The sequence below is a fragment of the Penicillium psychrofluorescens genome (genome assembly GCF_964197705.1).
Source record: "Penicillium psychrofluorescens genome assembly, chromosome: 5".
Lineage (NCBI taxonomy): Eukaryota > Fungi > Ascomycota > Eurotiomycetes > Eurotiales > Aspergillaceae > Penicillium > Penicillium psychrofluorescens.
Window position 1 is genome coordinate 1,752,826 of NC_133443.1, and position 27,186 is coordinate 1,780,011.

At 55.6% G+C, this 27,186-nt stretch overlaps 10 protein-coding genes across 10 annotated transcripts; 6 read left to right on the plus strand and 4 right to left on the minus strand.

The window, feature by feature from the left end:
• Positions 1-441: 441 nt before the first annotated feature.
• PFLUO_LOCUS7927 (uncharacterized protein) lies at positions 442-2,625 on the plus strand (the record flags this gene model as incomplete). The annotated part of the gene is made up of 1 exon (XM_073785611.1): positions 442-2,625. The coding sequence occupies one exon, from the start codon at positions 442-444 to the stop codon at positions 2,623-2,625; it is 2,184 nt and encodes a 727-aa protein (XP_073641949.1).
• A 1,957-nt stretch (positions 2,626-4,582) lies between these two features.
• PFLUO_LOCUS7928 (uncharacterized protein) lies at positions 4,583-8,572 on the minus strand (the record flags this gene model as incomplete). Its single annotated transcript, XM_073785612.1, has 3 exons — positions 4,583-7,502; positions 7,850-8,491; positions 8,550-8,572. 3 exons carry the CDS (start codon positions 8,570-8,572, stop codon positions 4,583-4,585), a joined length of 3,585 nt encoding a protein of 1,194 aa, XP_073641950.1.
• A 1,098-nt stretch (positions 8,573-9,670) lies between these two features.
• On the plus strand, positions 9,671-11,268 carry PFLUO_LOCUS7929 (uncharacterized protein; the record flags this gene model as incomplete). Its single annotated transcript, XM_073785613.1, has 4 exons — positions 9,671-10,709; positions 10,771-10,788; positions 10,837-10,953; positions 11,006-11,268. The coding sequence occupies 4 exons, from the start codon at positions 9,671-9,673 to the stop codon at positions 11,266-11,268; spliced, it is 1,437 nt and encodes a 478-aa protein (XP_073641951.1).
• Positions 11,269-11,383: 115 nt separating this feature from the next.
• Positions 11,384-12,070, minus strand: PFLUO_LOCUS7930 (uncharacterized protein; the record flags this gene model as incomplete). The annotated part of the gene is made up of 1 exon (XM_073785614.1): positions 11,384-12,070. The coding sequence occupies one exon, from the start codon at positions 12,068-12,070 to the stop codon at positions 11,384-11,386; it is 687 nt and encodes a 228-aa protein (XP_073641952.1).
• Positions 12,071-12,448: 378 nt separating this feature from the next.
• On the plus strand, positions 12,449-14,071 carry PFLUO_LOCUS7931 (mitochondrial aldehyde dehydrogenase; the record flags this gene model as incomplete). The annotated part of the gene is made up of 3 exons (XM_073785615.1): positions 12,449-12,576; positions 12,642-12,841; positions 12,891-14,071. The coding sequence occupies 3 exons, from the start codon at positions 12,449-12,451 to the stop codon at positions 14,069-14,071; spliced, it is 1,509 nt and encodes a 502-aa protein (XP_073641953.1).
• Positions 14,072-15,747: 1,676 nt separating this feature from the next.
• Positions 15,748-16,875, plus strand: PFLUO_LOCUS7932 (rRNA-processing protein cgr1; the record flags this gene model as incomplete). Its single annotated transcript, XM_073785616.1, has 4 exons — positions 15,748-15,780; positions 15,849-16,009; positions 16,099-16,239; positions 16,287-16,875. The coding sequence occupies 4 exons, from the start codon at positions 15,748-15,750 to the stop codon at positions 16,873-16,875; spliced, it is 924 nt and encodes a 307-aa protein (XP_073641954.1).
• Positions 16,876-19,767: 2,892 nt separating this feature from the next.
• On the plus strand, positions 19,768-20,835 carry PFLUO_LOCUS7933 (uncharacterized protein; the record flags this gene model as incomplete). The annotated part of the gene is made up of 1 exon (XM_073785617.1): positions 19,768-20,835. The coding sequence occupies one exon, from the start codon at positions 19,768-19,770 to the stop codon at positions 20,833-20,835; it is 1,068 nt and encodes a 355-aa protein (XP_073641955.1).
• Positions 20,836-21,398: 563 nt separating this feature from the next.
• Positions 21,399-22,997, plus strand: PFLUO_LOCUS7934 (uncharacterized protein; the record flags this gene model as incomplete). The annotated part of the gene is made up of 1 exon (XM_073785618.1): positions 21,399-22,997. One exon carries the CDS (start codon positions 21,399-21,401, stop codon positions 22,995-22,997), a length of 1,599 nt encoding a protein of 532 aa, XP_073641956.1.
• Positions 22,998-23,562: 565 nt separating this feature from the next.
• Positions 23,563-25,155, minus strand: PFLUO_LOCUS7935 (uncharacterized protein; the record flags this gene model as incomplete). Its single annotated transcript, XM_073785619.1, has 2 exons — positions 23,563-24,749; positions 24,819-25,155. 2 exons carry the CDS (start codon positions 25,153-25,155, stop codon positions 23,563-23,565), a joined length of 1,524 nt encoding a protein of 507 aa, XP_073641957.1.
• Positions 25,156-25,800: 645 nt separating this feature from the next.
• Positions 25,801-27,000, minus strand: PFLUO_LOCUS7936 (uncharacterized protein; the record flags this gene model as incomplete). Its single annotated transcript, XM_073785620.1, has 1 exon — positions 25,801-27,000. One exon carries the CDS (start codon positions 26,998-27,000, stop codon positions 25,801-25,803), a length of 1,200 nt encoding a protein of 399 aa, XP_073641958.1.
• Between the last annotated feature and the right edge of the window lie 186 nt (positions 27,001-27,186).

Below are 27,186 nucleotides of genomic sequence, written 5' to 3' on the forward strand. Positions count from 1 at the left end.
ATCCCGCCACTCCCTCTTCTCTGGTATCTCGCCTTGCCCTAACCCTCGACTTCCTCCTTCCGCAGCTCCGGCGGCAGACCTCTGACGTCTACTTTTCCTCTTTCTCCGCGCCCCACGGACACGCTGTGTATCATGACCATCGATCTTCTGGACTGAGTCCTAGTAAGTTTTTGGTCTTATTTCTGCCCTTGATCGAGGCGTGGCGACGTGTGGTGCTGCTGTGTTGCTATTGCAGCTGCGTGCACCCTCGGTGGCTCGCTTTGCCCTACTTACCCTACTTCCTTCCCCCGCCACAACACCACCTACACAACAGACAGCTGACTCTGCTACGTGCCAAGTAGAACCTTTTCGAGTGAAATCCTCACGTACCGAATACTTTGAGCTGTGTTCTGTCTGTCCAAAACGAAAATACAACTGCTTTTTCCCTCGCTTTCGCGAGCCATGCCCCCCAAGAGGGGACAACGGCTCAAGCTGGGCATGCCCCGGTCAGCCGACAACAAAACCCAGCGCAAGTCGCTTCCATCAACTTTGGCTCCTGCCAGCAATGAAACCAACCACCATCCCGCTGGTGCTACTCCAAAGCGCGGTAGAGCTCGCAAGTCTATGCCGGGCCGGGTCAACGGAGTTGCCACCCCCGAGGAGAAGAAAGATAGTCCTCGCAACAGCAATCTAACCCCTCGTGGTCGCGGTCGTGGTCGCGGCGGGCGTGGCCGTGGACGTGGCCGTGGCCGCGGTTCTTCTCTTTCCACCCCGGCGGCTTCGGCTCGTCGCGATGGCCGGCCCACCAGGACCCCTCGGACTAAGTCTTCACCCGATCACCATTACACGCACGACTACGACGTGGAGTCTCCATCCAGCGATGAAAGCTCGCGATCCTCGACTCCTGAAGTGCCTTCGACACGTCGTCGAGGCTTTCAGTCACGGCCATCCCGCTTGTCCAACGTTTTTACTCCGACTGTGGACACGCCCAGCACGAACCAAGGCAGCCGCCGGACTCGTCGCATGACTACTCTTAAAACCCCAAAGAACCAAATGTCAGACCAAGAGGTCCCTGACACTATGGACGCTTCTCCGTGGACGTACGATGACTACATGTCTGAATTTGGGTTTGATGGAGCGATGGATCCTCCTGATCCCCCGGCGTCTCTGAGCGCCTCGTCGGCCAACACACGGACTTCTGTGCGCGTTCGAAAACCTACCCTCAGAGCCATGGAAGCTTTGGAATCGCAGAAGAAACGCCGGACCCGCCGTGGTCCCACACTCGCCGCCGAGGGAGAAGTTCCGCCCGAGGAGCCGCCTCGCCGTACGATATCCGGTCGGCCAACGAAGAACTCCACCAAACCCGAGTATACACCTACTGCGAAAGGTCCCAAGCGCGGTCGAGGCTTGAAGCCAAAGACGGCTCTCAGACGCCTTGAAATTGACACTGCTGTGGCCGGTCGGAAGATGTATGACTTGGTCGTGTTTTCTCTTGGCACGGAGTACCGTTATCCCGACAATCCAAAGCAATTTCTCGCCGATAGACGGAAGGAGTTCGAGGATCTCCAGGCAAAGAAGGACAGCGGCGGAGAAGTGGGAGAAGCTGCTCCGAAAGAAAAAGATGTCGTTATGACTGACGCGGATGTCAACATCAACATCAACAGCCATGAGCGCACTGTTTTGGGCTTCTCCAAGAAATCCTCACCGGTGATTGAGGCTGACGGATGGGTCAAGACCGGTCGTGTCAACCCTAGCGGCGAAGAATTCGTTATCATGCCTCGCAATCACAGCCCCTTCCGCTCGCCCCGTGACTATGGTGACGAGAGTCTGCCCGGCCGACTGCGGTCTCAGCCAAAGGACCAGTTTGATACCGATGAAGTTTTTGGATACCCCCCTCGCGTGGGCGATCGCAACAAGCCTGCAGACTTGGATTCGAAGTTCACACAGGAGAACATTGCGGAAGAGAAGTCCAAGATGAAGACCCGTGGCTCAAACCGCAAGCCCAAGCCACTTGAGTCCGTCGAGAACAATAAGATTTCGTCCTCGCGAAAGCGTCGTCACAATAAACTAAAGGGGAAGGATGACCACGATGAACCTACTCCTGCAACTCCATCTACTACGAATGGAGGCTCTGCACCTAAGCGTAAGAGACGTCGTCACACTGAGCCAGTTCCGACTGCAGCGAAGGGATCTTCCGCTTCCAAGGCTACCAAGGGCACCACGGCCAAGAGCATTGCCAAGGGCACCAAGACAGCTCCGACCACCCCTTCCGCCACCGAGGAGACCGAAAAGCCCAAAATCCAGCGTCTCCGTCTGACCTTGAAACCCTCCAGCGAAGGTCTTTCGTATACGCCTACTACGAAGGGCAAGAAGCGCGGCGCGGATGCGATCGCCGATGATGATAAAGAGTCAGACACTTCGCCTAAGCGACAGCGCGTCACCTTCAAGGCGGGTCAGGCCGCGGCGCCCAAGGGCAACTCTCATACCCCGGCAAAGACCCCGACCAAGACCAAAAAACAGGATGCGGGCGCTGAGAAGCAGGAGAAGCCCAAGGCGGTGTCCCCCAAGCCGGTGCCAAAGGGCGCCTCCAAGGGACGGCCTTCTGGTGCGACGCCTGCGCGACGTGGCGGCCGTCAGGCCAAATGAGCTGACTGTACTATCAGAAGTGAGGGGGAGGATTCCCAATGGGTGGGATTCATATTTTGATTTGTTTGATGATGGATGGCGTTCGGGTTTGTGATCAGTGGTGCATGCACAAAAAAGGACCGCATAGCGTGGTGTTCATCTTTGATTTGTATCATTTTGTCTGTCTGATATCCTTTTTACTTTTCCAATCCTTCTTTACTGGCCATGGGGCCGGGAGACTTCAAGGACCAGTGGGATGGTTCGCTTAATTGTATGGGCTTTGGTCCCCATCTCCAGAGGGTGGTTGGGTCGAAACCTGTGGCGAAGATCCCCAGCGTTGGGATCACGTCTAATATCATTTTCACTGCATCTATCCCTCGTATATTTGATTGTAGAAGACATGCTTCATAATATTTAGTCCACTATAGCAGGTCATGGATAAAATCTAGAGACTGCTGGCACATATATTAGGTCTAAATTTATATTCTATCAGCACAGTCTCTCTCACCTGGTCACTACTTAGTTTCCTCTTATTACTAAAAGCAAACCAATGTCTTTATGATGTGGAACAGATCCCGACCTCAGGGGTGGGCATATCTTGTTGTATGTATCTGATAAATGGAGAAATTCGAATAGATGACCGTTCATTTCAACGCTTGTGTCGGATATTATTTACATATTGTATACAAGGGGATGGATACTCTTTCATATCCAAATAAACAAACACCTGCACTCCCTCTCAAGTCGAAGAAGAAGGAGGAGAGACCGAAGAAGTCTCCGGCTGCTTCTCCCCTTCCTTCTCCGTCCGACGCAACCGCTTCGGACTCTGATCTCCATACACTACACCCCGCAGTCAGCAGTCAGCTATCGGCAGATAACCACTGACAGGATAGGACCATATGAATCAAAGGAAAGGAAAGGAAAGGGAAGGAAGGAAAGAAAGAAAGAAGCAGACTCACATCGCTCATACAACACATAAGAAGTGACCATGACAATAGGCAGTGCCACAATCGTTGAGATCCATCTACAAGAGACAAGAGCAGGACATTGTTAGCCATTGATCATTTCCAGTTTGATATTTGATATCAATTCAATTCCCCTCCAAAAAGAGACGGAATAAAAGATGGAAAGATGATGATATCATGTCATGGAACACAAACATACCTCCGCGCAGCAACTTTATACTCCTTCGTCTGCCGGATATCCTGCGCTCCTGTAGGGAGACGCGGGTTCGGAGTTAGACGGGGACCTCGTCGGGCAAGCAAAGAGTTTGGGTCCACAACACGCCGGGTTGGGGCGCTGTTGTTGTTGTTGTTGCTGTTGCCTTGGCTCGGGCCTGTCGAGGGGGCAGGCATTTTTCTGGATCTGGTTCTTTTTGGGACCCTGCCCTGTCTCTTGTTTGGCACAAAGAATGATAATCAAATAAAATCGGGATTCAGGAATGGATGTAGTAGATTGGCGCGGGTTACATTGTCTGGCTGAGTGGCTCAGGTGGTATTGACTTGAGATGATTGAAAGAGGAAGAGTTGAGTTGGGAGGTTTGGGCGGTTAGACTGGATGCCTGAGGCAGGAGTTTTGATGTTCGGAGTTGAAAACAAGATCGGATCACATTTTCGGGGAATGAATGGATAAGCAACTGGATTTACAGTATGTATGCTTTTCTCTCTAACCAAAATATTGACTCAATTATCTATGGCTTTACAGAAAAAGGGAAACGGGCAGAATATCCATGCATTGCATTCATTCATTCATCGCGTTTCCATAAAATCAAATCAACCTCCAGTTAGATGCCCAGAGACCAAGAGAAAAGAAAAAAGAAAAAGCATCTACATCAAGCAAACATATGGTATCCATACCCAAAGCATGCACAGAGAAACAAAAAATCATCACAGACCCAAAGGCAAACCCACGAAGAAAATGCCGAGTATGTACATACGCCCAGTTCTACCCACGTCAACAACCGCCAAATCTATCATCATCACGCAGCGACTCCCTGCATAGCAGAAGGATATGAATCCCCTGGGTTGGGCAGTGGGAAAGAAGCGGCAGTCGTACTACCCGCGCTGGAGGGTTTAGTCGTGCGTTCACGCAAGCGGCGACCCTCCATCAGCCCGCGCAAGCCTCGTTTCTGGAGCCCGATGACGCTGCTCAGATCCCCAGTCCAGATCTCGCGGTGTGGGCGGCGCATCTCCGTATCTGTGCGTCGGCGGTGGTGTCCGCGAGAACGCGAGCGGCCTTCGTCGCCACTGACAAATTCCGAGTCGGACTGGCTGAAGCTAGCGCTGGAGGCGGACGTTGCGGTGCTGGCGTTGCTGATGGAGTCATCGCGGTCGTGGGCGGTGCGTTGGCGGGTTGCTTGTGCCTGTTGGGAGATGGCGGTGTTGATGCGGAGGGAGGGGATGCCGCGCGCGAAATTGGCTAGGTCGCCTGTGCTGCTGGTGGCTGAGTCGGGCAAGGGTCCGCCGTTCTCGGTGTCGGATGAATCGGACGCCAGGAGGACGCTCCTCTGAGAGGTGTCTCCCTCGAAGGTACCCGGTACCACGCTGGCGCGGGTGTTGGCACCGTTCAGGGCTTTAAGAGTGCCGCCCAGTCCGCTGTCGAAGCCGGTACCGCGACCACCGCCCGCGGCCATGGCGGCGGCGTTGAACACGGCAGCTGCGTTGCGGCCATCGAGTACTTGGTGCAGACGCTCGACGATAGCCTCCAACAGGCCATCGATCTGATAGGGCCGCGCGAGCTGAAGAAGCGAGCAAAGGATCTGCGGTGTGCACAGAGACGAGCTAGCTGGGGGGAGGGAGGACGTATAGAGGTAGTGAACGAGGACCTGGATGGTCAAAACCGTGTGAGGCAGGTAGAGCACGCGCGGTCGAGAGGTCGGGGGCAGGAGATGTGCTGAGGGAGTCTCCAGGTTCTCAAGCAGAGACTTCGGAGGAACGGAGTTGCTGATCAGAGTAGTCGCAGTAGAATAGCTGCTGTTATGTCCGATCGACGGGGTAATGGTGATACTCGAGTTACGACTGGGATGGGCATTCGACGGACGGAGCGTCCCTACATCGGCGACGCCCCCTTCCGACGACTCCCGCAGAAGCTGGATGAAATAAGGCCCCCATCGCCGAGCCATCACGCGGGAATTGACGGGGATGCGCTCTCCACCCACAGCCTGCAGCTCCATGTCGGCCATCTCGGACAGAGACATGGCCAACTTACCTAGCTCGTCGGAGGCCCTGGACAACGGGCGTCCACCCGTCGTCAACTGTGCCAGCTTCTGCTGCAATGACGCAGGGACGGATGGCGAGCTGTAAGATTTGTAGCCCGAGGTAGGAGACGTGCGGCACGGGTTGTTGTGCAGCCCAAAGGCCTCCAGCTCCACCATGCACACATGGGAGAAATTGATGCGCCGGTGGTTATAGTCGTCGACCAAGCTGCGCTTCCGGTGTCCGAGGATAACGAAGCCGTTGCGGCGTGGCCAGAGAACTCCACGGTTCCAGCTGCCATTCCCAAAAACGGATCCTCCAGCATCAATGCGGCCCCAGGTCAACGTCTTGAGGTCAAGTGCCCAGAGGGCGTACTCCTGCTTTGAGGAGGTCAGATAGGTGCCGCTGACAACGAAATGGCCATTGATGATGCCACCATTGGGGAATCGCAGTCCCGGAGGAGAGGCCAGGCTCTGCATCGGGCGTTCCACGAGACGCCCGTCCGGCAGGCGCACTTGCAGCTCCAGTTTAACATCCAGGAAATTGTAGTTGGAATAAATCAGCATGGGACAGCCGGGAGATTCAGAGGTCTCGACCGGTTCGTGTTCATCTCGGTCAGGCGCCGCGGACCCAACTTCTGACACATCCATGCCCACCAACGGGGCCACCACACTGCGGTAAGCACCGCAGCTGCGACCCAAGGAGCTGGTGTTGGTCCACTTGAGGCTCCGGAGATTGAACACGCTGATCTGCTCAATATAATGATTGGAGCTATCTTGCCCGCCGACCACCACCATCTCTGCGCCCCCGAACCCGTCAATGTCCACGCCAATCGACCCCTGGTGAGCGCCAGAGGAAGGATTATTATGAATGGCAGAGAGCGGTGCGCTGGCAGAGGTGAAGCAAGCGCTGGACGGGAGTATCGTGGCACAATGCGCGTATCGACCCTGGGGCGAATCATGGGCCGGGACGCGAGTCCACGCCCGCGAGGGCACATCGAAGACGTGGATATCCGTCATGACCACGACCTCGGACTGAGTTTCAGTGGGACTGTTGGGGTCTTTCGGGGTGGTTGGTGCTGGCGACATGCCTCCGTAGCAAACGAGCTTATTATCGCCCAGGGCGCACACACTGTGAAAGTAGCGCGGCTGCGGCACATCCCCCGCCGGCTCGATTTTCGTCCAGTGTCGCCGGATCAAGTCTAGCTCGTACAAATCCGACGTCAACTTCGGGTGACTGCGCGAAAGCACCCGTCCTCCAAACACGTATAACTTGTCGCCGAGCACGGTGGTGGTCGCCCCGACCAGGGGGTGCGGCTCGGTGCCTGTCGTCCGGCGCACATTGCACACCAGCCCTGACAGATTGATGGGTCCAGAGGCCGCCTGCTGCTGCTGGAGGGAGGGAGACACCCCTGGGGCCGAGGGTTCCTCACGGGCAACGTCCAGGAACCCCAGGCTTGACTGACTTCGCGACATCATGGCGGGCGAGTCGGTTTCCGCACCGCTCTCACGGCAAACCGATCCAACTTCAGGTCGTGCGATCGCAGAAATCTTGCGCGCCGTGGGTATGCAATTTAAATCGGGACCGTTGGCCGGTTTGTCTTCGAGGCTCGAGTAGGCGAGGGGGCTGGTCTGAGGTTGGGAGGGCAAGTAGAAGTAGAGAAAAGGAGAAAGCGGGATTCCCACCGCTTCCACGCCTTCTGGTCTGCGGGCGACTTTACAGAAAGAGATGTGCAACGAGAGAGACAGACAGCAGACAGAGGAAATCAGAGTAATCAGGCCACAAAAAAGCGAAGTGGAGAGACAGAAGGACGGGGAAGAGAGAGACGGCGGATCGGCAGCAAAAAGGCGGTCGCAAGTTGGGGGCGAGCCGTACTCACGACTGGATAGTTACACTACAAGGCAGAGAAATGGATATAGATGAACAGGCACCGATTAATTATAAATCACCATGGTATCAAACATCTGCCTGAGCCAAGCGGTCCCAAATAGGGGATTTTTAATTTTCACATCACTTCATCAGAAACCACTTCCTCCCATTCCATCACTTACTGGGGGAACTTGGTGAACCGGAGGTAGGGCTTGACCTCACGGACCTCACCGAACTTCTTCTTCGCATCCGCAGTGGACACGGGGGGAGGGATGACCACATCATCACCGGGCAGCCAGTTGATGGGGCAAGTGACGCCGTGCTTGTCCGTGAGCTGGAGAGCATCGACGACCCGGAGGACCTCGGCGGTGTTGCGGCCAGTGGAAGCCGGGTAGGTCATGATCAGACGGATCTTCTTGCTGGGGTCGATGACGAACACCGAGCGGATGGTCAAGGCCATACCCTTGGCATCGACGTTGGTGGTATCCTGGTAGTCGACCATGTCGTACTGGTAGGCGACCTTGCGCTCCGGGTCGGAGATGATGGGGAACTTCAGGCTGGAGCCGGAGACCTCATCGATGTCCTTGATCCAGGCGTGGTGCGAGTCGACGTTGTTGGCGCTCAGGCCGATCAGCTGCACGCCGCGCGCGGTGAACTCGGGCTCCAGCTTGGCGAAGGCGCCCAGCTCGGTGGTGCAGATCGGGGTGAAGTCATCCGGGTGCGAGAAGAGGATGGTCCACTTGGAGCCAATGAACTCGTGGAAGTTGATGGGACCATTGGAGGTCTGGGCATCGAAGTTGGGGGCAACGGAGCCCAGGCGGAGGCTGTGGCGCGTGGGTTAGTGGGGGTAGAGGGTAAGGATATAGATGGACATTGACATACGGAGCAGCACGTTCAGCGGCCATTGTGTGTAGAGAGGTAAGAGGGGTTGGAGGAGGGTATTGTCAGGGATGAGAGAGAAGAATGAAGCAAGCGGAGGAGGGGCATTCTTCTAAATAGTGACCCGGTATCATCGATTTGATCTTCCCTCCCCCGGCTGTTGATGCTTGATCACGCAATTCCCCACCGCCCGCGCCAGACTGCCTGCCATTGGTCCATAACCCGACGTGGGCTGTTTAGCGTGCCTGATGCCATTCTGCCGGTTCTCGGTGTGCTCCTGGGTCAGTTCGCGGGAACTATACTACGCTCTCTCGGAGGCCCGTCGTAGATCGTAGCGTTCGCGATTGTCTATTTTCTGATTCCTCTATACTCCCTCGGTCATCCTGCTCTCTCTCCTTTTTTCACACATCCTCTCTCCCCTGCTATCGGCCGACTCTGCCTTGAGCAGTGTGAAGTCGGCCGACAAGTGCGAACCAATGGAGACTTGGCGGGATGGCGCCATTGCCGGTGTTCGTGTCGGCGTCGAATTATTAATCCTCCATTCTCTGCACCGAGCCGATCCCTCGTGACCGGGAATGGAGCAGAGTTAGTTGTTCAGCTTGCAAACCTAGAGTCTGACGTGATCAATAGAGGGACGTCCAGAGGTACCAATGCTGGCAGCCAAGGGTCAAATCCCGGCTGCTCTTCAGTAGACCCGCTGGTGCTGGGGTGGGGCATCGGCGGATATGCTGTACTGCCTGAATGGAAGTCCGACATATGCCAGGCATCGACATCTGGTTCATGAGGCCATGTGTATATGGATCGTGGCATATAATGATACAGCCACGGTTTATATCCCGACCAAGTTGAGTTACACGACCAGATAAACCATCCCTCACTGAATCACAAATTCCTCTCTCCCCGAGTCATCATATTCACGGTTCCTGGATCCTGAAGGCCCATCACGTGACCCGATGGATCCACGCCCAAGCTCGGTCCCCCAGACAAACAAATGTGGTTGATCCAGAGCAGCAGTGTCAACACATTCTCTGGACACTCCATCCAGAGATACACAGGATACACCGGTATTCAATCACCCTCTAGCTCAACCAATTGCCCACTCCCACACCCCGATATCAATCATCATGCCTCCGAAACGCAAATCCGAGGGCCCAGCACCCGTCGACACCGACGCGCCCGCACCCGCCAAGCGCGCGCGGGACTCCAAGGCGGCCGAGGGGACAACAGCACAGGTAGGTGCCTACATGAGCGCGTTTCTGTCTCACCGAGAGATGCCGTGTTACACCGGTTCTGATCTCGTCGATCTCCACCTACCCGTGCCGGCCACAGCAACCAAGGAACTAATATCGATCCCAATGCCACAGACACCGCAGACCGGCGAGAAACGCAAACGCGGCCGACCACGTAAAAACCCCGAAAGTTCGACGCCGAAGAAAGACTCCGATGGGCCCAAGCGTGGTCGTGGGCGGCCGCGCAAGGTTATTGCGGAGACAACGCATACGGGGACCACGCCGTCGCCGGGACCGAAGAGGGGACGTGGACGGCCACGAAAGAGTGTCCCGGCTGAGGTGGAGAGTGGCGTGGCTGATGCTATGCCCGTGACTACGACACCGAAGAGGGGACGTGGACGGCCGCGAAAGAGTCTCCCGGCTGAGGTGGGAAACGCCGCAGCTGATGTTGCGCCTACGACTACGACACCTAAGAAGGTTGGGCGTCCGCGCAAGAGCCTCCCCGCTGAGGCGGGCAGTGTCGCAGCTGATGTCGCGCCAACGACTACGACACCTAAGAAGGTTGGGCGTCCGCGCAAAAGTCTCCCCGCTGAAGTGAAGAGTGGTAGTGCTGCTGCTGCGCCTACGACTACGGCACCTAAGAAGGTTGGGCGTCCGCGCAAGAGTCTCCCGGCTGAGGTGGAGAGTGCTACGCCTCTGACTACGACACCTAAGAAAGTTGGGCGTCCGCGCAAGAGTCTCCCCGCTGAGGGCAGCGTCGCTGCTGATGTGCAAGCCAAGACGGAGCATCCGGTGGCCAGCACTGCTCCCAAAGACACAAGCCGTTCCTACTGGTTGATGAAAGCAGAGCCTGAGTCGCGGTTTGAAAAGGGCGTTGATGTGAAGTTCTCCATTGATGATCTGGCGGACGCAAAGGAGCCGGAGCCTTGGGATGGTATGTCTGATGAGCACCTGCAACTGCGCCAAAAACTCCAATTGCTAATGATCTCAACTAGGAATCCGGAACCCCGTCGGTAAGAAATATTCCCATGTCACTGTGAATAGTATCTGACCACCAGCAGCGCGGAACCTCATGCGCGAGATGAAAGAAGGAGACTATGCGTTCTTCTACCACTCCAATTGCAAAGTGCCCGGAGTGGTCGGCATGATGGAGGTTGTCCGAGAGCATTCCGTCGACGGTTCGATCTCCCCCCATCGTTGACATCAGAGCCCGTGCTGACCTCGCCCCAGAATCGGCATTTGACCCGAAACACCCATACCACGACCCCAAGGCGAAGCGGGACACTCCCAAATGGGTAGTCGTGCACGTCGAGTTTCGCCGCAAGTTCAAGAAGCAGGTCACGTTGACCGACCTGAAATTGCACGGTCAGCCGGGGAAGCCGCTGGAGAATCTCCAGACGCTCAAACAATCGCGACTCAGTGTTTCGTCCGTCACGCCCGCGCAATGGAGGTTTATCCTGGAGCTGGCGGGCGAGGACTCGGAACGCCAGTAAATGCACAGTGGATTCTTTCTAGTAAACATTTCTATTGTCATATGGCGTCGATGGATCGTGATGAACGGGGGGTATCTGTAATGAGAACAAAACACAAACAATGAATCCTTAGCCATCAAGTGGCCGGCCGCAGCGCGTAGAATCGAACGGGGAAGAGCTTCAAACTGGGCGGGAAGCCAGCCTGCTCCTCGGACTTGATCAAGTTCAGCCCAGCCTCCTTGAACAGCATCCGAAACTTGTCGTCGGTGCGGGTGACGCTGCTGTCCACCTCATCGTACACATCCTGGCCATCGGAAGCAGTCGACATATTCTCCTTGATCACAATCACCCCGCCCTCCGACAGCGCCTCCCGACACCGAACCAGATACGCCACGAGCTGTGCATCAGTCAAATGCCCCAGGCACCACTGATTCCAGACCAGGTCATACTCTTTCCCGGGCACCCAGCTCTCCAACCCAACGACGAAAACATCGCCCACCTTCCCAGCTTTCTTCAATGGGCCCTCGCGCACCACGCGCGCAAAGTTCTCCACGGGCTCAACCACATCCACGACTTCACACACGTTGCTCAGAAACCCCTCCGTGACGCGTCCGATGCCCGCGCCGCAGTCGACGCCGAGCGGGAGCGCGCCCGTGGAAGGGATCGCGGGCACGAGGCGCCGGATCTTGGCGAGGAAGCTGGATGATCCGCGGAGGTCGATGCGCGAGATCTGGGGGAACCCGCCTAGCATCCCGTTGACGTCGGGGGCGACGGAGTTCCAGTATTCGAGGGAGGTAGCATGATTGATGTTGGAATCAGCCATTCCGCAGTGAATTGGATCGGAACTGGTTAGGAACTGGTTAGGTAATTGTGTAGTCGAGTAGAGGGTATGTAGGTCGGTCGGTAGTTAGAGTTAGTTGGTGGGGGGTGCAGAAGAGTGGCAGTTCAGACCGAGGCCGGATGTGTGGGCCAAACAAAAGCGCCGCTCATTCTTCTTGCCCTAAAGAGCAGGTCGATGCGACGGGTTCGGGTCGTCCGACAGCCAGCTATGACGGGGTCGATTATTACTTATCAACTTCGCTATATCTTCACTCCCCGCTTCTGCCCTCCCATGTTCCTCCGCTCTGCTCTCTCCCTCTCAAGGCCACTACCTCTTTGTCTATACCGCACTCCCCGACATTTCTACTCCTCCCCCTCCATCATGTCCGACGTCTCCGTACAGTTGACTGCCCCGAATGGGCGCTCCTACACCCAACCTATCGGCCTGTTCATCAACAATGAATTCGTCAAGTCCAAGTCCGGCGAGAAGTTCGCCTCCATCAACCCCTCGTACGTTTGGACCTCGCTAATGTCGTCATACATACCGTACGGACCCCGCTAACTCTGATCACCAGAAACGAGACCGAGATCACCTCAGTCTATGCCGCCGGCGCCGAGGATGTCGACGTTGCTGTCGCTGCTGCGCGCAAGGCGCTCCGCGATCCGTCCTGGAAGTTGCTGCCCGCCACGGATCGTGGTATGTTGATGATGAAGCTGGCGGACTTGATCGATCAGCACAAGGAGACGCTGGCTACCATCGAGACCTGGGATAACGGTATGGATGGCCACACATCGAATGGCAGGACAAGCTGACAGGAGTCTAGGCAAGCCATACTCTGTTTCTCTGAACGATGACCTGGGCGAGGTCAGCGGCACCCTCCGGTACTATGCCGGCTGGGCCGACAAGGTGATGGGCCAAACCATCGGCACCACGCCCGCCAAGTTCGCCTATACCCTGCGCCAGCCGATTGGTGTCGTGGGCCAGATCATCCCCTGGAACTTCCCGCTGGCCATGGCTGCGTGGAAGCTGGGTCCGGCGCTCGCGTGCGGAAACACCATTGTCCTGAAGCCGGCCGAGCAGACCCCGCTGAGCATTCTGTACCTGGCGAACCTGATCAAGGAGGCCGGGTTCCCTCCCGGTGTGATCAACATCCTCAACGGCCACGGCCGCGTCGCGGGCTCCGCGCTCGTCACCCACCCGGGCATCGACAAGGTTGCCTTCACGGGCTCGACGCTCACGGGCAAGGAGATCATGAAGATGGCCGCTGGAACCATGAAGAACGTCACCCTCGAGACCGGCGGCAAGTCGCCGCTGCTTGTCTTCCAGGACGCCGACCTCGAGCAGGCCGCCAAGTGGGCCCACATCGGTATCATGTACAACCAGGGCCAGGTGTGCACGGCGACCTCGCGCATCCTCGTCCACGACTCCGTGTATGACAAGTTCGTCAACATCTTCAAGGAGGTCGTGGCCACCACGAGCAAGGTCGGCGACCCCTTCGCCGACGACACCTTCCAGGGTCCCCAGGTGACCAAGACGCAGTACGACCGTGTGCTGTCGTACATCGAGAGCGGCAAGTCCGAGGGCGCGAAGCTGGTCTCCGGCGGCGAGCCGTACAAGAACGTCGGCGACGGGCGCGGCTTCTTCATTGCGCCGACCATCTTCACCAACGTCAAGGACAACATGCGCATCTACCGCGAGGAGGTGTTCGGTCCCTTCGTCGCGATCGCCAGCTTCACGAGCGAGGACGACGCCGTCACCCGCGCCAACGATACCACGTACGGTCTGGGCGCTGCCGTCTTCACCCGTGACATTGAGCGCGCCCACCGCGTCGCTTCGGAGATCGAGGCCGGTATGGTCTGGATCAACAGCAGCAATGATAGTGACTTCCGCATCCCCTTCGGCGGTGTCAAGCAAAGCGGTATTGGCCGTGAGCTGGGCGAGGCTGGTCTGGATGCTTACTCGCAGATTAAGGCTGTTCACGTTAACATGGGCACCAAGCTGTAAAAATTTCTCGATATAGCAAGTTGGATATTAATGATGATGAATCTTGAACTCTCTCTTGGATTTACGCTATATTATATGTATTCTAAACGTTATCGCCACTACCGTCTTCAGAATCATCTTCATCTGCAGCAGCCCACGGCACCCAATGGTAGTACACATTCGCTGCTTTGAAATTCTCTCTGGGAAGACTCTTTTCGCACTGAGTGTGGCTGGGTCGGGAGGATAGATTACTGGACCATAGGACGAAGTGTCTCAGTATGTATATCGTAACTTTCTATTGAGTTCCTCAACAAGAACCGAATGGCTTGGGCGGCGTTTACGGTGGCAACTCAGGGTATGTAACTGGCTCATACACACTCCAGGATGGTGTATAGCTAGCACAGGCGTCTTAGACAGCGACTGCAAGTGTAGCAAGATAGAAAGACCACTCAAAATCTTGTCATTTGACCGCCTTCTCGAGTTACTGCGTATATTTACACCATATTTATTGGCTCGAAGAAGAGCGCCACCGCTCTTCTGCTAGAAGGGAGACAAAGATCGGAAAACTAGGGCGAAGATTCTCGCTGGTGGAGATCTCACGCTGCTTAGTAGCGTATAGCCACTCTGTACGACATGGCTATCGATCTGTTACACAATGATCATTAATCTACAGTTTCATGTCACGATGGGAAATGACGATAGACTAAGAATGTTGCCTATAGGGCATTTTTGGTCTAGCGGTCATTTTGCCCCGAATCTAAGCCACAGTTCAAAATAAGTAAATAAGCACCGGGGGGGGGACCAGACACAATTGATGCCCAACTGTCTCATGTCCACACCACGTCAGACGGAAAGAATGGCTGGGAGGGGCTGCGGCGTGCATGCATGCATGTCTACCCTATCATTTTTGAGTTTCGATGAGAAAACACGTGCAGCACGGGACGAGTGCCTTAGCTGGACGCTAAGAGGGTAGGTACTCTTACCTACTCTTCCGTAGGGGGCCAGCCTCACTTTGACCATCACATGGGGCGATGCAGGCACAGCACACCGTGACGGACTCGGGGGGCGAATTTTTCATGCATGCAGCGCTAGCTGGTCATGTGAAAAAAGCCATACTTAATCGGACAAAGTTATTGTTTCTCCGAGGTTTAGCGGTGAGAACCGATACTATAGGAGTAGGAGTTCTACCAGTGCAGTTAGTTGATTCGAGCGGAAATCATCCATGGATTTGGCAGGTGAGATTTTTGAAACTTTTGTGTCTGCAGGGGCTTCAATGGTTTTTTTTTTATTAGTCTTTATTATTATTATTTATTTTTCGGCTGTGGTAGTTGGTGAACGAAATCATTCAGGGGGGAGAGTTCCGATAGTAGCTTCTGACAGTCCCAGCTGTGGTGGAATGTGGGGTTCGGGGTCCTTTCCGCCTTTTCCTCTTTGACACTCAACAACTCTGTTGTGCGCTTACTTGCCGGACTGCCGCACTAACCCAAACCACCGCCTAGACTATCATTGATCGTCGAGTTTTTGACTTTTCGACATCGAGAGGTCGCTGTCTCACTCTCTAACCACGGCCGGACTCACCTGACTAGCCGAGGCAACCTGTTTTTGACGCACAGCTCCTCAGGGGATCACACCAACCAACGGATACTCCGTACTCCGCCTAAAATAGCGGTGTCCCACTCTGCTAGCTGATCGGCATCATGTCTAGCATTCAGCGGTGGACAGTCAATGAGGTATGTGATCGCGGGAACACCTGTCCCAGCCCCTAAAAACGAATAATGTCATAACGATAATCCTCTAGCCCTACCTCGACATAGCGGGCACCTTGCTCGAAGGTCCCTATCATGACGTGGCTAACAATGAATTCCGCTTTGTTGACATCTGGGAGCACAAACTCTATCGGCTCGATCTGGCCCATGGTCCAGAATCCTTGAGGGTCATTGACACGCCTACCTCGGTCGGGTGTGTTGTCTACTTGTTTTGGTTTTTGTTTTTTTTCTTGCTGCATCTTGCACTGTACACTGACTGACTTGTTTCCTGCTGATTTGTAGGGTGACCGCCAACATCGCTGACGAGGATCAGCTGGTCGTAGGGGCCAAGTTTGGATTCGCTCGGCTGAACCGCGCCACTGGGTCACTCTCCTATGTTCGCCAGGTCTGGGGCGAACAAGATGGGCAGGGGAAAGCTGAGAAGTGAGTGTTTGAATTCAGATTAGTTATCTTTTACTCACTATACTTAGAATGCGCTTCAACGACGGCGCCGTCGACAGCCACGGCCGGTTCTGGGCCGGGGCCATGAATGACCCCAAAGCCCAACCCATAGGCCCAGAAGGCGTGTTGTTCAGACTGGATCCAGACCTCAGCCTGCATCGCATGCTGGCCCCGGTGACGATCCCCAACGGGATTGGCTGGAATGCGCAGGATGACACCATGTACCTGACCGACTCGCTGACGGCCAAGATCTTCGCCTTTGATTTCGACGCCGCCACCGGCGCCATTTCTAATCGTCGCGTGCACATTGATTTCGGCGCGCCCCTGGAGCCTGATGGCCTTGTCATCGACGTCGAAGACTGTATCTGGTCGGCCGTCTATGGTGGCGGCAAGGTGGTCCGTATTTCGCCGGCCGGGAAGGTGATTGGGGAAATCGCCCTGCCGACGCGCAACGTCACTTGCCCTACTTTTGTGGGCACAGAGTTGTTTATTACCACGGCAAAGGATGACCGTGATGATGAGGAGTTCCCGCAGTCCATCCGGTATGGTGGGCAAGTGTACCGAGTTGATGTGGGCATCCGGGGGAAGCCCAAGAACGAGTTCCGATTCCAGGGCTAAGAGCTATACATAGTGATGTGGATGGATCCACCTGCATCTTGACTCTATATCTATCACTTATCCCATAGACACTAAGATCTACGGGTTGTTTTTTGTTTTTTTGCCTTCCGGATCGGCCCCTATTCGTCTATCCGACGACGAATATGTACATGTATCCCGGGATGCATCTGGTGGGTGAGTGGGTGGATCGTCGATCACCAAACGGCCCATATCTGTACATTTATTCCCCGTCACTCGGCATGGCCCAGCCCGCAAGGGACGGCACGCAACACTTACATACTGGGGCTGATTGCAAAGGACTGATCTCGTGGTTGAGGATTATGTACGTACGATGATGCACTGCCTCCGTCAGCGGCCTGCAGGGCGATGCAGGCACGGAGATGGCGATGTACGGTGAGAGCGACAAGTGAGACTGGGATGTGGTACGGAGATTTGATCCGATCTTTTTTCTAGTCAAAGTTCTAGGCCGTGTTCTATCCAGGCGGGTGTCCATCTAGGCGGGTGCAGCGGGTACTAAGGGGTAGGAAACACGAGATGGGAGTAGACCGGTGCGGATGAGAGATGGAAAAAAAAACGAAAAAAAAAAAACAAAAAAACTCAAGAGTCAACACACGTGTCCCACGCAGCAGCTGCTTGGGCCTTTTCCATCATGACACGCATAGGACAGGGGTTCTCTCCTCATCCTTCCCCCTCTCTCTTCCGGCGCAGCGGGAACGGCGGTTTGAGAGCACAGCGCCACCGAAACTTATTGTCCACCGGCCACTCACGTCTGCTGGATCTATCAGACCGCAATTGTTTCCCCGGTGCATTCCCCTGATTCGCCCGTGTGTCAAAAGCACGTAGCCGCCTTTTTTGCGACATACATACACACTACTGAGAGCTTCTCTGAAAACAAAACAAACCTTCGCGATCTATCGCATTTTGCTAAGCGCCCCTCCTACCCCATCAGGATCTGCCTGTGATCAACAGCTACTGTCATACGTACAGAACATGCCCGAGGATTCTAGCACCCATTTGGCCCCTCCTGGGATCGTTAACTCCTAGCCCTCCTGGGATCGTTAAGTCCTAGCTTCCTCCGGGATCCTTCCGCGGAAGCTGCCTGTCACTAGTGCTTGCTGTAAGTATATGTGTCGGTAGTCGTCAGTACGGACACGAGCAGCCTTGCCCCTGTGAGATGACGTATATCCTATCACTCTGTTCATCTACAGCGAGGTCCACCAGATTTCCTCCTCCAACGGCCGGCTTCAACGGGCCCCCTGACGGCATGCAAAACCATAACCAATGCCCTTATTATCTCGCTGTCATGATCGTCCAGTTCATTTGAGCTACTTGGCACTAAACCAAACTCTCGGAAATTGACAGGACCAGCTCCAGGGGGCTCGACTAGGCCCGAGGCAGTATGGATCAGTTCTATCTGGCGTCATTCTATCGAATCCGGACTATGGAACCTTCCGGATAGCGTCGTGGGCTGAAGGTGCTCGCCCCCAAATCTTGAGCTTTTCGTTGCCATTGTTCTCCACTCCGTCCGTCCCTGTCCATGGCCGCGGTGACGGATCCGGCGCACTTGCAGCTCTTCCTGTCCGACTGATTCGTGCTTTGCCTGTCCCCAATCGCTGGTTGGCTCACTGACCCCCCCCCTCTCTTTTTTAACCCCCCGTAGTTCGCCTGCGCTGGCCCACTCCCCGGACCAGTGCCCCGTACTCCGTACTTAGCCCCGTCAGCTTGTTTGACACAAGGCCACGAGAGAGATAGAGGAGAGAGCCCGAAAAAAAAAAAAAAACAATGGTGCTCCACTAACAACAACGAGGCTGGTCTAGTATGGCCCATATTATTATTGTTTCCCACCCGGGGAAAAGGACCAAATTAACTAGGGCCGACACGCTAACCGGGAGATCCTGCCCAACGCTTGCCCTCTTTCCAACCTGTCGGAACAGCGACCAACTTGACTTTCTTTTTGGGTCTTAGCAGGCAAGGTGATGGATCATGGGTCCATCTCCCTCGCTCCTCTCACCGCTGGATCTCAACGGTCCCGACAAAAAAAATAATATTAATAAAAATGTAAATTAGTCTTATTACTACGTCCCCGGTCCTCTTCTTCTTTCTTGTTTCTGTTCTTTACTGCTAGTCTTCACATCGTTACACATACTCCTTCGCCCACAACGGGAGATTGACCCTCTCAGCGTCCATTACATCGTCATTATTTATTCTAATTTACAAAAATCATCTGAATCAACTACTTGGAAAGACCCAGAGGTGACTGCCGCAACTAGTGTTGTCAATTGCCGAAATCGTGAGAAGTACGAGGACGCACGCAGTCGTCCACCATTCACCGTGGCGACTCTGGGCATCAGCGTGCTTCCCGCACCTCATCCCGGCCCGCTACATTCGCCAAAGCTGTCTTCGCATCAATATCTTTCTCACCACCGTCCTCCCTTTCAAGAACGTGACCTTGAGAGAAGGGGGGCCTGGTCATGCTCTGACCCGCGGGTACCTGCCGACGAACTCCCAGATTCTATGTCGCAGAGACCTCTGCGCCCAGGCTCACGGTCCGAAGATGTGCCGCAGTCTGATGCCGAGCGTGCTGGGCCGGTAGGCAGGGCATCACGAAGGCCGCCTCTGCGCGCTCGTCCCCAGTCCTGGCATCCATATGGCCCCGTTGAACCGCCGCTGGAGTCTTCAAACCAGCTACGTCCTATTGGCGTCCATGCTATCTTGAATCATCCTGAGCAGGCTACAGTCGAGGCTGACTCTCGAGGTCGTCGGGAGTCTTTGGGATTGCCGGCACCGTCTTCTTCTCCTCGTTCGCGTCAGGGCTCTTTACCCTCAGCGCGGCCGGTACATCCTCTCGCCCAGCAGCAGCAGCCATTGTCTCCCAGAACGCAGCCACAGTCCATGCTGACTCCGGAATCACCATCGGCTCGGTTTGTAGGCGGAGCCGCCAGAAGCTCTGGTCCATCCAGCGTCGTCCAGTCATCGTTGACCCCGGTCTCCCAAGAACCGTCCAGGCGCCTGGCCTCCACCTCACCATTACCCTTGGATTCCATGCTTAGACCAATCACCTCATTACCCCCCGTTTCCACTTCGCTGCACTCAACTCCGACCCTGCACTCGCGACGGACCAGCACCGGCCCAAGCCCGTCCCAGGAAACGAGTCCAACAACACCGCACTCCACGTCCGGCCCGTTCTCGCGCGCTTCTCCCGCCATGGCATCCGTCTCCTTCCCTCCCAGCGTAGCTGCCTACTCGACGGCACCGCTGTACGGCCCAGCCGACCCCATGAACAGAACGGCTGGCCCGCGGCCCGCTGACGAAGGAGGTGTTGGACTGGGGCTAACTGCGCAGAACACACAGTCTACGGGCAGCGGCGGGGTGCTGATTCCGTGCGTCCTGGACTTGAAGTCCGGCTCGTCCACCCAGGCGGAGAAGCGCAAGGCCAACAGCGATGCTTCGAGGCGGTTTCGGACTCGCAAGCGAAACGAGGTGCAGCTTGAGCTGCGCATCACCGCGCAGGAGGAAGAGATCCAGAAGAGTGGCGCGATCATACGGCGCCAGACGGAGGAGATTCGTGCCCTGATGCGGCAGCGAGATCATTATCGATCCGAGCGAGACTTCTTTCGCGACCATCTCAGCCGTTCGGGTTCCCTGAGCCAACTGTCTGCCCGGCCGGTCTCTCCTCCTCCGCCCACGCCTGCTCCTGCTGCTGTTGCCGTCGCACCAATGGAAGTAGGAGCGACACCCGGAGGAGACATGTCACGGTCTGCATCCAGTTCGCAGCAAAGCTCCGCTGGCCCGGTGTCATCGGCGCATCTCCCCGATCCTACCCGTCCTCCGGGCAGCTGGGCGGGCAGTCCAGCGCCATACTCGCCTGCACCACCGACACATCGGGGCATTGCACCTGCTGGGCCGCCGCCCGTGACGGGAGGGACTCTACCTCCACTGCAGGGGGCGTGGCGACAATAACCTCTTTTTTTTCTTATTGTCTGTGTTATTTTTTTTTTTAATTCTCCCATGCTGCCCAGAGGAACACGGTCACTGGCCTGACTGCGGCAGAGGGTCTCATCGTGTTCTCCATTAGCGATTCCAAAAAGCGCCTTGTCTGTTTCGGCCGGGTGTATAAGTATATTGTCTCTTTGTGTATTTGTTGTGTGTCCCTGGGGGATTGGATATATTTGAATATATATGGTCGTTCATTTATCTATGATCAACAACGGTATATGGTACCTGTGTGTACCTGAAGATACCTCTTCATCCGCGGACAACACGGTAGTGATCAAGTATCCACAAGTCCCCGCATGTCATCGGCCGACCGTTGAGACCCAGTCCACGTCCACAGGGGCAACCCTCTGATTGGTCACCCACCAGATCTCATTTAGCCCGCGACCACCTTGGTTGCTTCCTCTCTTCCTGCTGTGGTTCCTTCTCTTCTCCCCTTCTCTCCTTCTCCAACATGTTCCTTGCCATCCGTGGGACCGCCCTGGTTGCCTCCCAGTGGTCAACTAGCACAATCACGCATTGAGCCTTCCATGCGGGAACAGCCGATGGCGGCATCCGACTCCGGTCAAAGCGCAGTCGCGGAGAAGGAGGGGTTGCTCAATGGTGGACGCACTGGCTCACAGCGCCGGAAGCCAGCGAGGTCCACGATTGTGGGCACTTTGGCGCTCCTTGGCTGTCTGTTGCTGACGGTCGTGTACCTGGTGACCGGGTATAGTCACCTGCGCAACCAACTTCCCTGTTTCCAGGAGGTGTGCAACACTCCCCTGCACAAGCACAAATGCAATACCCGTAGTGGCGGATACCAATGCTTTGCGCCCATCTCCCACCGCTGGGGCATGTATTCGCCCTACTTCTCGCTTGCCTCGGAATCCAGTCTCTCGGGCGATGTGCCCCCGGGCTGCCAGATCACATTCGCCCAGGTACTCTCCCGACATGGCGCGCGGTATCCCACCGAATCTAAAAGCTACAAGTATGCGAAGCTTGTCGCTGCCATCCAAGCCAATGTAACCTCATTTACGGGCAAGTACGCGTTTCTGCGGTCTTACAACTACTCGCTGATCAGCGAGGACTTGACACCCTTTGGCAAGGACCAGATGGTAGACTCTGGGGTAAAATTCTATCAGCGATATGAGGCGCTGGCTGCGCAGACAGTCCCTTTTATCCGTGCATCGGGCTCAGACCGAGTGGTGCTGTCGGGCGAGAAGTTCATCGAGGGATTCCAGAAAGCCAAGGACAGTGACCAGAATGCGGATCCTCACCAATCCTCCCCAGAAATCAGTGTTGTGATCCCGGAAGAAAGCGGCTTCAACAACAGTCTCGACCACGGCTCGTGCCCGCGCTTTGAGGACAGCGAACTAGGCGAAAAGGTCGAAGACCACTGGATTGGCATCTTCGTGCCGCCTATTCAGCGCCGACTGAGACGCGCTCTTCCCGGCGTTCGTCTTTCCGGGAGAGACGTCGTTCATTTGATGGACATCTGCCCATTCGACACCGTCTCGCGCACCCCCGACGCCAGCGAGGAATCCCCCTTCTGTGCCCTCTTCACCGACCACGAGTGGTCCCAGTACAACTACCTGCAGTCTCTATCCAAGTACTACGGCTTCGGCGGCGGCAACTCCCTTGGCCCGGCACAGGGTATCGGATTCGCCAACGAGCTAATCGCCCGTCTCACACAATCCGCCGTCCAAGATAGCACAAGTACAAACCACACCCTCGACGCACCCGACGCGGCTACTTTCCCTCTCAATGCGACCCTCTACGCCGACTTTACTCATGACAACGGCATGATCCCTATCTTCTTCGCGCTGGGCCTGTACAACGGCACCGCCCCTTTGCCTACTTCTCATGTTGAATCCGCTGCAGCTGCAGGCGGGTACTCCGCCGCGTGGACCGTGCCATTCGGGGCTCGTGCTTACGTCGAGATGATGCAGTGCTCTGATGAACAGACCCAGGATGTCGAGGACGGTACCTCGGACGAAGAACCCTATGTTCGCGTCCTCGTCAACGATCGCGTCGTCCCCTTGCACGGCTGCCCTGTTGATGGATTTGGCCGCTGTCGACGGGGTGACTTCGTCCGCGCATTGAGATTCGCGAGGGAAGGGGGGAATTGGGATCAGTGTTTCGCATAGGTCACTTTTTTGTAGCTTCTCGGAAGGCTTCATTGCATCGGAGCTCTTGTTAAGTGGATTGCCTCATGTGGTAACAGCGACAAAAGTTTCTTATGCATTTTAATCCGATATGAATTACGATTGTGAGACACCAATATTAGCTTTGTTTTTCGATGAAATCTATTTTTTTATGGTTGGATATAATTAGGACAAATTTATCAAAATGAGATGAACCTCAGTCCATGAGTCCTTGATCTGGTATCACCTTTGGTTTATTCTATTCACGCTTCATAGAAAGCAAGATCTCTAGCTATAAACAAAAGCACCATGCTAAGATGTAAGATGTACGACATACAAAGCCATAAATCATTCCTGTCAAACCCCAGAAAAGTCTCATGCTCTCACTTTATCTCTCGACTAGAAAAGAGCAAGACGTCTTTTCTATCTCATGATCCATCTACTCGTAGCCGATATACACAAGTAAACGTCGGCCTTCTCATTCAATTCTTTGTTTCGATGGATCCCAATCCGGGGCTGGTATCAAACTATCTATAGATGTAGGTATAAATAACAGATCCTGAATCCGTCACGACCGATGCCCATTATGCAGTACGCTGGCGCGTTGCGAAGTGGAAAGCACCCACGCCTCCCAGAGAGCCAACTGATCGCGCCGGACATGACAGCCGTCATCACCGACGTCATCAGCCGACATGGCGCGCAGTTTCTCAAGAGACAGGATCTCTGTCGAGGAGGTTCGACGATGCTGTGCGTACACTGTGTGGGTAGTCGGTGGCGGTGCCAAATCCCGACCAGGGAGAGACTCTGCCGAGTGCGGCGAGGCGCGCGCCGTTAGAGTTAGAGATGAGAGCGGTGGTAGGAGCGCAGGGAGGGCGGGTCGGATATCTGCGTCTGTGTCTGCTTCTGGATCATCGAAGACCTCTACGCCAGATGTGGTGGCGAGAGCGTCGAAGTGGGAGGTATAGTCGATATCTCGGAGGTCCAAGCGGTCCAGCTGCTCCATTTCCGCGCGGAGCATGGCGAGAACATCACGCCAGCGACAGCCCTGACGAAGGTAGATTCCTGCGAGGCGGAATGAGCGCAGCTGGTGTCTGTGGCGGCGGGCTAGAGCTATGATCTCGTCAGAGTCGAGACGCCAGCCCTGCAGACTAAGAGTGCGGAGTGTTTTCCAGCGGATATGGTGGAACAGCGCTTCGAGGTCTAGATCGAGCGGTGTTTTGTTGGGAAATCCCAGGTGGATGGCGATGAGGTTCTTGGCTGCACTGAAGAACCGGTAGAAGACGCCGGATAGGTCGGCCATTGTGGTGGTGATGTCGGTCGTGGAGTGGAAGTTGATGTCAAGGCTGGTGAGGCGGCCGCCGAGCGCGGCGAGGGTGGTTGATGGCGCGCGCAGGAGCCGGAGCGTTGCTTCGGGGCTGATTTGGGGCCCTACGAAGCGGATGGCGTTGCATTTGGAGTCGAGGAGGGCGATGCCGAGGTTTGTTACTGCGCGCGAGCATGCTGGCTCCCAGTCGAACTGCACGCTTCTTCTGAGGGTGTGGTGGCGGAAGACACGGAGGAGACGATCATGGGCTGCGTCTTGTAGACGAAGCAGTTTTATTTCCTGTAGCGATACCAAGGCCGGGAGTGCCCGCCGGAGCCCCCATAGATCGTATCCGGACTCGACGAGGTCCTTCTGGTCTCGCAGTCGCCGGGAGTGTACTTGTGAGAGCGGCGCCATGTGGGTGTCTAGAGATTGCAGCACGCGTGCCCACCCTGTATTCAGGCATTAGTCTGCGGATTTTGCGGGTGGGGGCGTGTGAGTGAAGCACGAAGAGCCGGTACCGCTTCCTTGATAAAAGGGTCGCACCATGTACGTGATTGTTTTTACATAGCAGGCCAGCTGCATGTCCAGCAGATCCTCCAGTCGCTGGAAGCCATCTCGAGAGAATCGCAGCACAAACCGGGAGAACTTGCGTGGGGATCCAATCCGCATGAAGCGCTTGCATACGAGTCGGAACCGGTCCAGGTCGGAGGTCTCGCCGGGCTCAATGGCGTGGGAACTATTGGGATGGGGTTTGCTGCCATTCACAGCCTTTGATTCGGAACCGAGCAGGAACGACAGGATCTCGCTCAGGAGTTCATCCGGGAGGTTATGAATGTGCCGTGGCTGGTGGTCCATGATGGGCGCGCATTCGGGCAGCCGAATTGTCGGCTGCTTGGGGCAGAAGCAGCACCATGGGAGGAGAAGGGGGAAAACGAAGAGAACCAGACCGAAGGAAAAAACAAATCAGAGCAAAAGCAAAAACGACATTCAGATTGGGGGCAAAGAAGAGAGAAAAAGAGAGGGGTCAGGGGCGGCATAAAAAGAAACGATCAATCACTAATAATCAATCAAACAACCTGTACAGATCAGACGAGTCGGGCCTGCAGGGCTGGGCGCGTCGAGGACAGCTTCTCACCACGTCCAACCGCGCCGGGGCTGATCACCGAAACCCCGGCCTAGCGCGCAGCGTCGCGCTGACCCGGTGCGAATTCATTGGCGCCGACAGCGCCCAGGAATCACATGATCGAGTCCGTCTGCGGCCAGCCAGCGCAGTCCTGCAGCAGGTTGAGATGGGCAGGTTGTATTGGTTGGTCTTGGTTGGGTGTTGGAGATGACGACGGGTGGTGGGTGGGTTTGACTGGAGCTGGAGAGTTAAACCTAGTGAGTTAGGGTTACGGCCTACATGATGGAGGGGCTAGGCGGGGACAGTCACACCCGCGAGTGACGGACTTGCATGTTCGAATAATGAGTTGTTGGTGTCATCATAATGTGTACAGTCTCCTAAACCTTGGCCAGATTCATTCGCCGCCGCCGGATCTCGGTGCTGCTCAGTTTCAACTCAAAGTCATCCGGGGACGCGGCCTCACCCGCCTGCAGGACATCAACCTCGAAGATCTCCAGGCTCTTCCACCCCTTCTTTGCCCGCTCCTCATTGACCGCCGCGCCACCAGCATGAGTCTCTCGGGACACGACCAGCGCGCTGATATTCTCATCGGTAATGGTAGGCCCAAACGGATCCGATATCTCCTCAAATTTGAATGACAGATGTGGCTGCCCGGTCATCTCAACATGTCGACCCTTGGAGCCTGGTTCGCTCACTTGTCGGATCCAGGCATTGTTCTCTTCGATCGAACGAAAGTTCATGATGGCGATCAGGAAACGTGCGGTGCTCTCATATCGCTCGTTGTAACTCTCGAGAAACTCGGCATACTTCTTATTCACTAGCAATGCAGGTCCCGTCACCCCGATGGTCAGAGACCTGCTTGGATTGAGATCCGTCTCTTCAGGTGGCTCTAATGCCAGTGCGGTGGCTGTCAGCAGAAGCTTGTGGCCAAGGTGAAGATGGTCGAATGTGCCGCCCACCGCCACAGAATGATGGGGGGTGGATGCTTGTTGGCTGTCGGGCACCAGCAGAGATGGAGGGAGTGTCCAGTGAGTGTTGCTGTATATAGCGTGCATCTTTTTATACATATAACTCTTGTTCGAGGGTTCGGCATGGTTGGCAAAAGTTACGGCCAGAACCCGGCCAGCAGGGATGTCTGGGTAGAATACATAGTCCCACGAGCGCTCGGAGGTTGCCAGGCTCTTCAGAGCCAGAACCGGTCCAAATTCTGGACTGTCAGTCTCGGATGATGTGTGATCCACGAAAATCACACGGGTGTCAATGCCACCGGGTGCATCCAGCTCGATGTTTTTAGCCGAGCACACGGCACCCACCAGAGTATAGATGCTAGTCAGATAGCGCTGGAGCTGCTCAAAGACCTTGGCCCGTGGTCTGTTCGCTGGGGCAAGCAGATCAGGAATGGCGAGCGCAATATCCAGCGAGGCCATTCGATTGGAGCCATCCAGAATGCGGACAAGCCTGGCATAGACCTCGGCCAACGGGAGTGAGAATGCATCCTCCACCGGGCCGAAAGCAAAGGATGGGGGTGGAGGAAGCAGCAGCAGCGCTGAGGGTGAGCGCCTGTAGATTAAAGCCATGGTGATTGAAGATAGTTTGAAACCCGGCCGGCTTGATCGGTCACTGGGAACTGTTGTTGTCTTGTACAGTTGGGAGCCGACGAGTGGGAGAGGAGGGTTAGTCAGCACCGGCGCTTGGTCATGCTCCCCCCCCCCAAGTGGTGCCTTGGCCCTTGACCTGTTTACGCTTCCTCCGTCTGGCAGAAT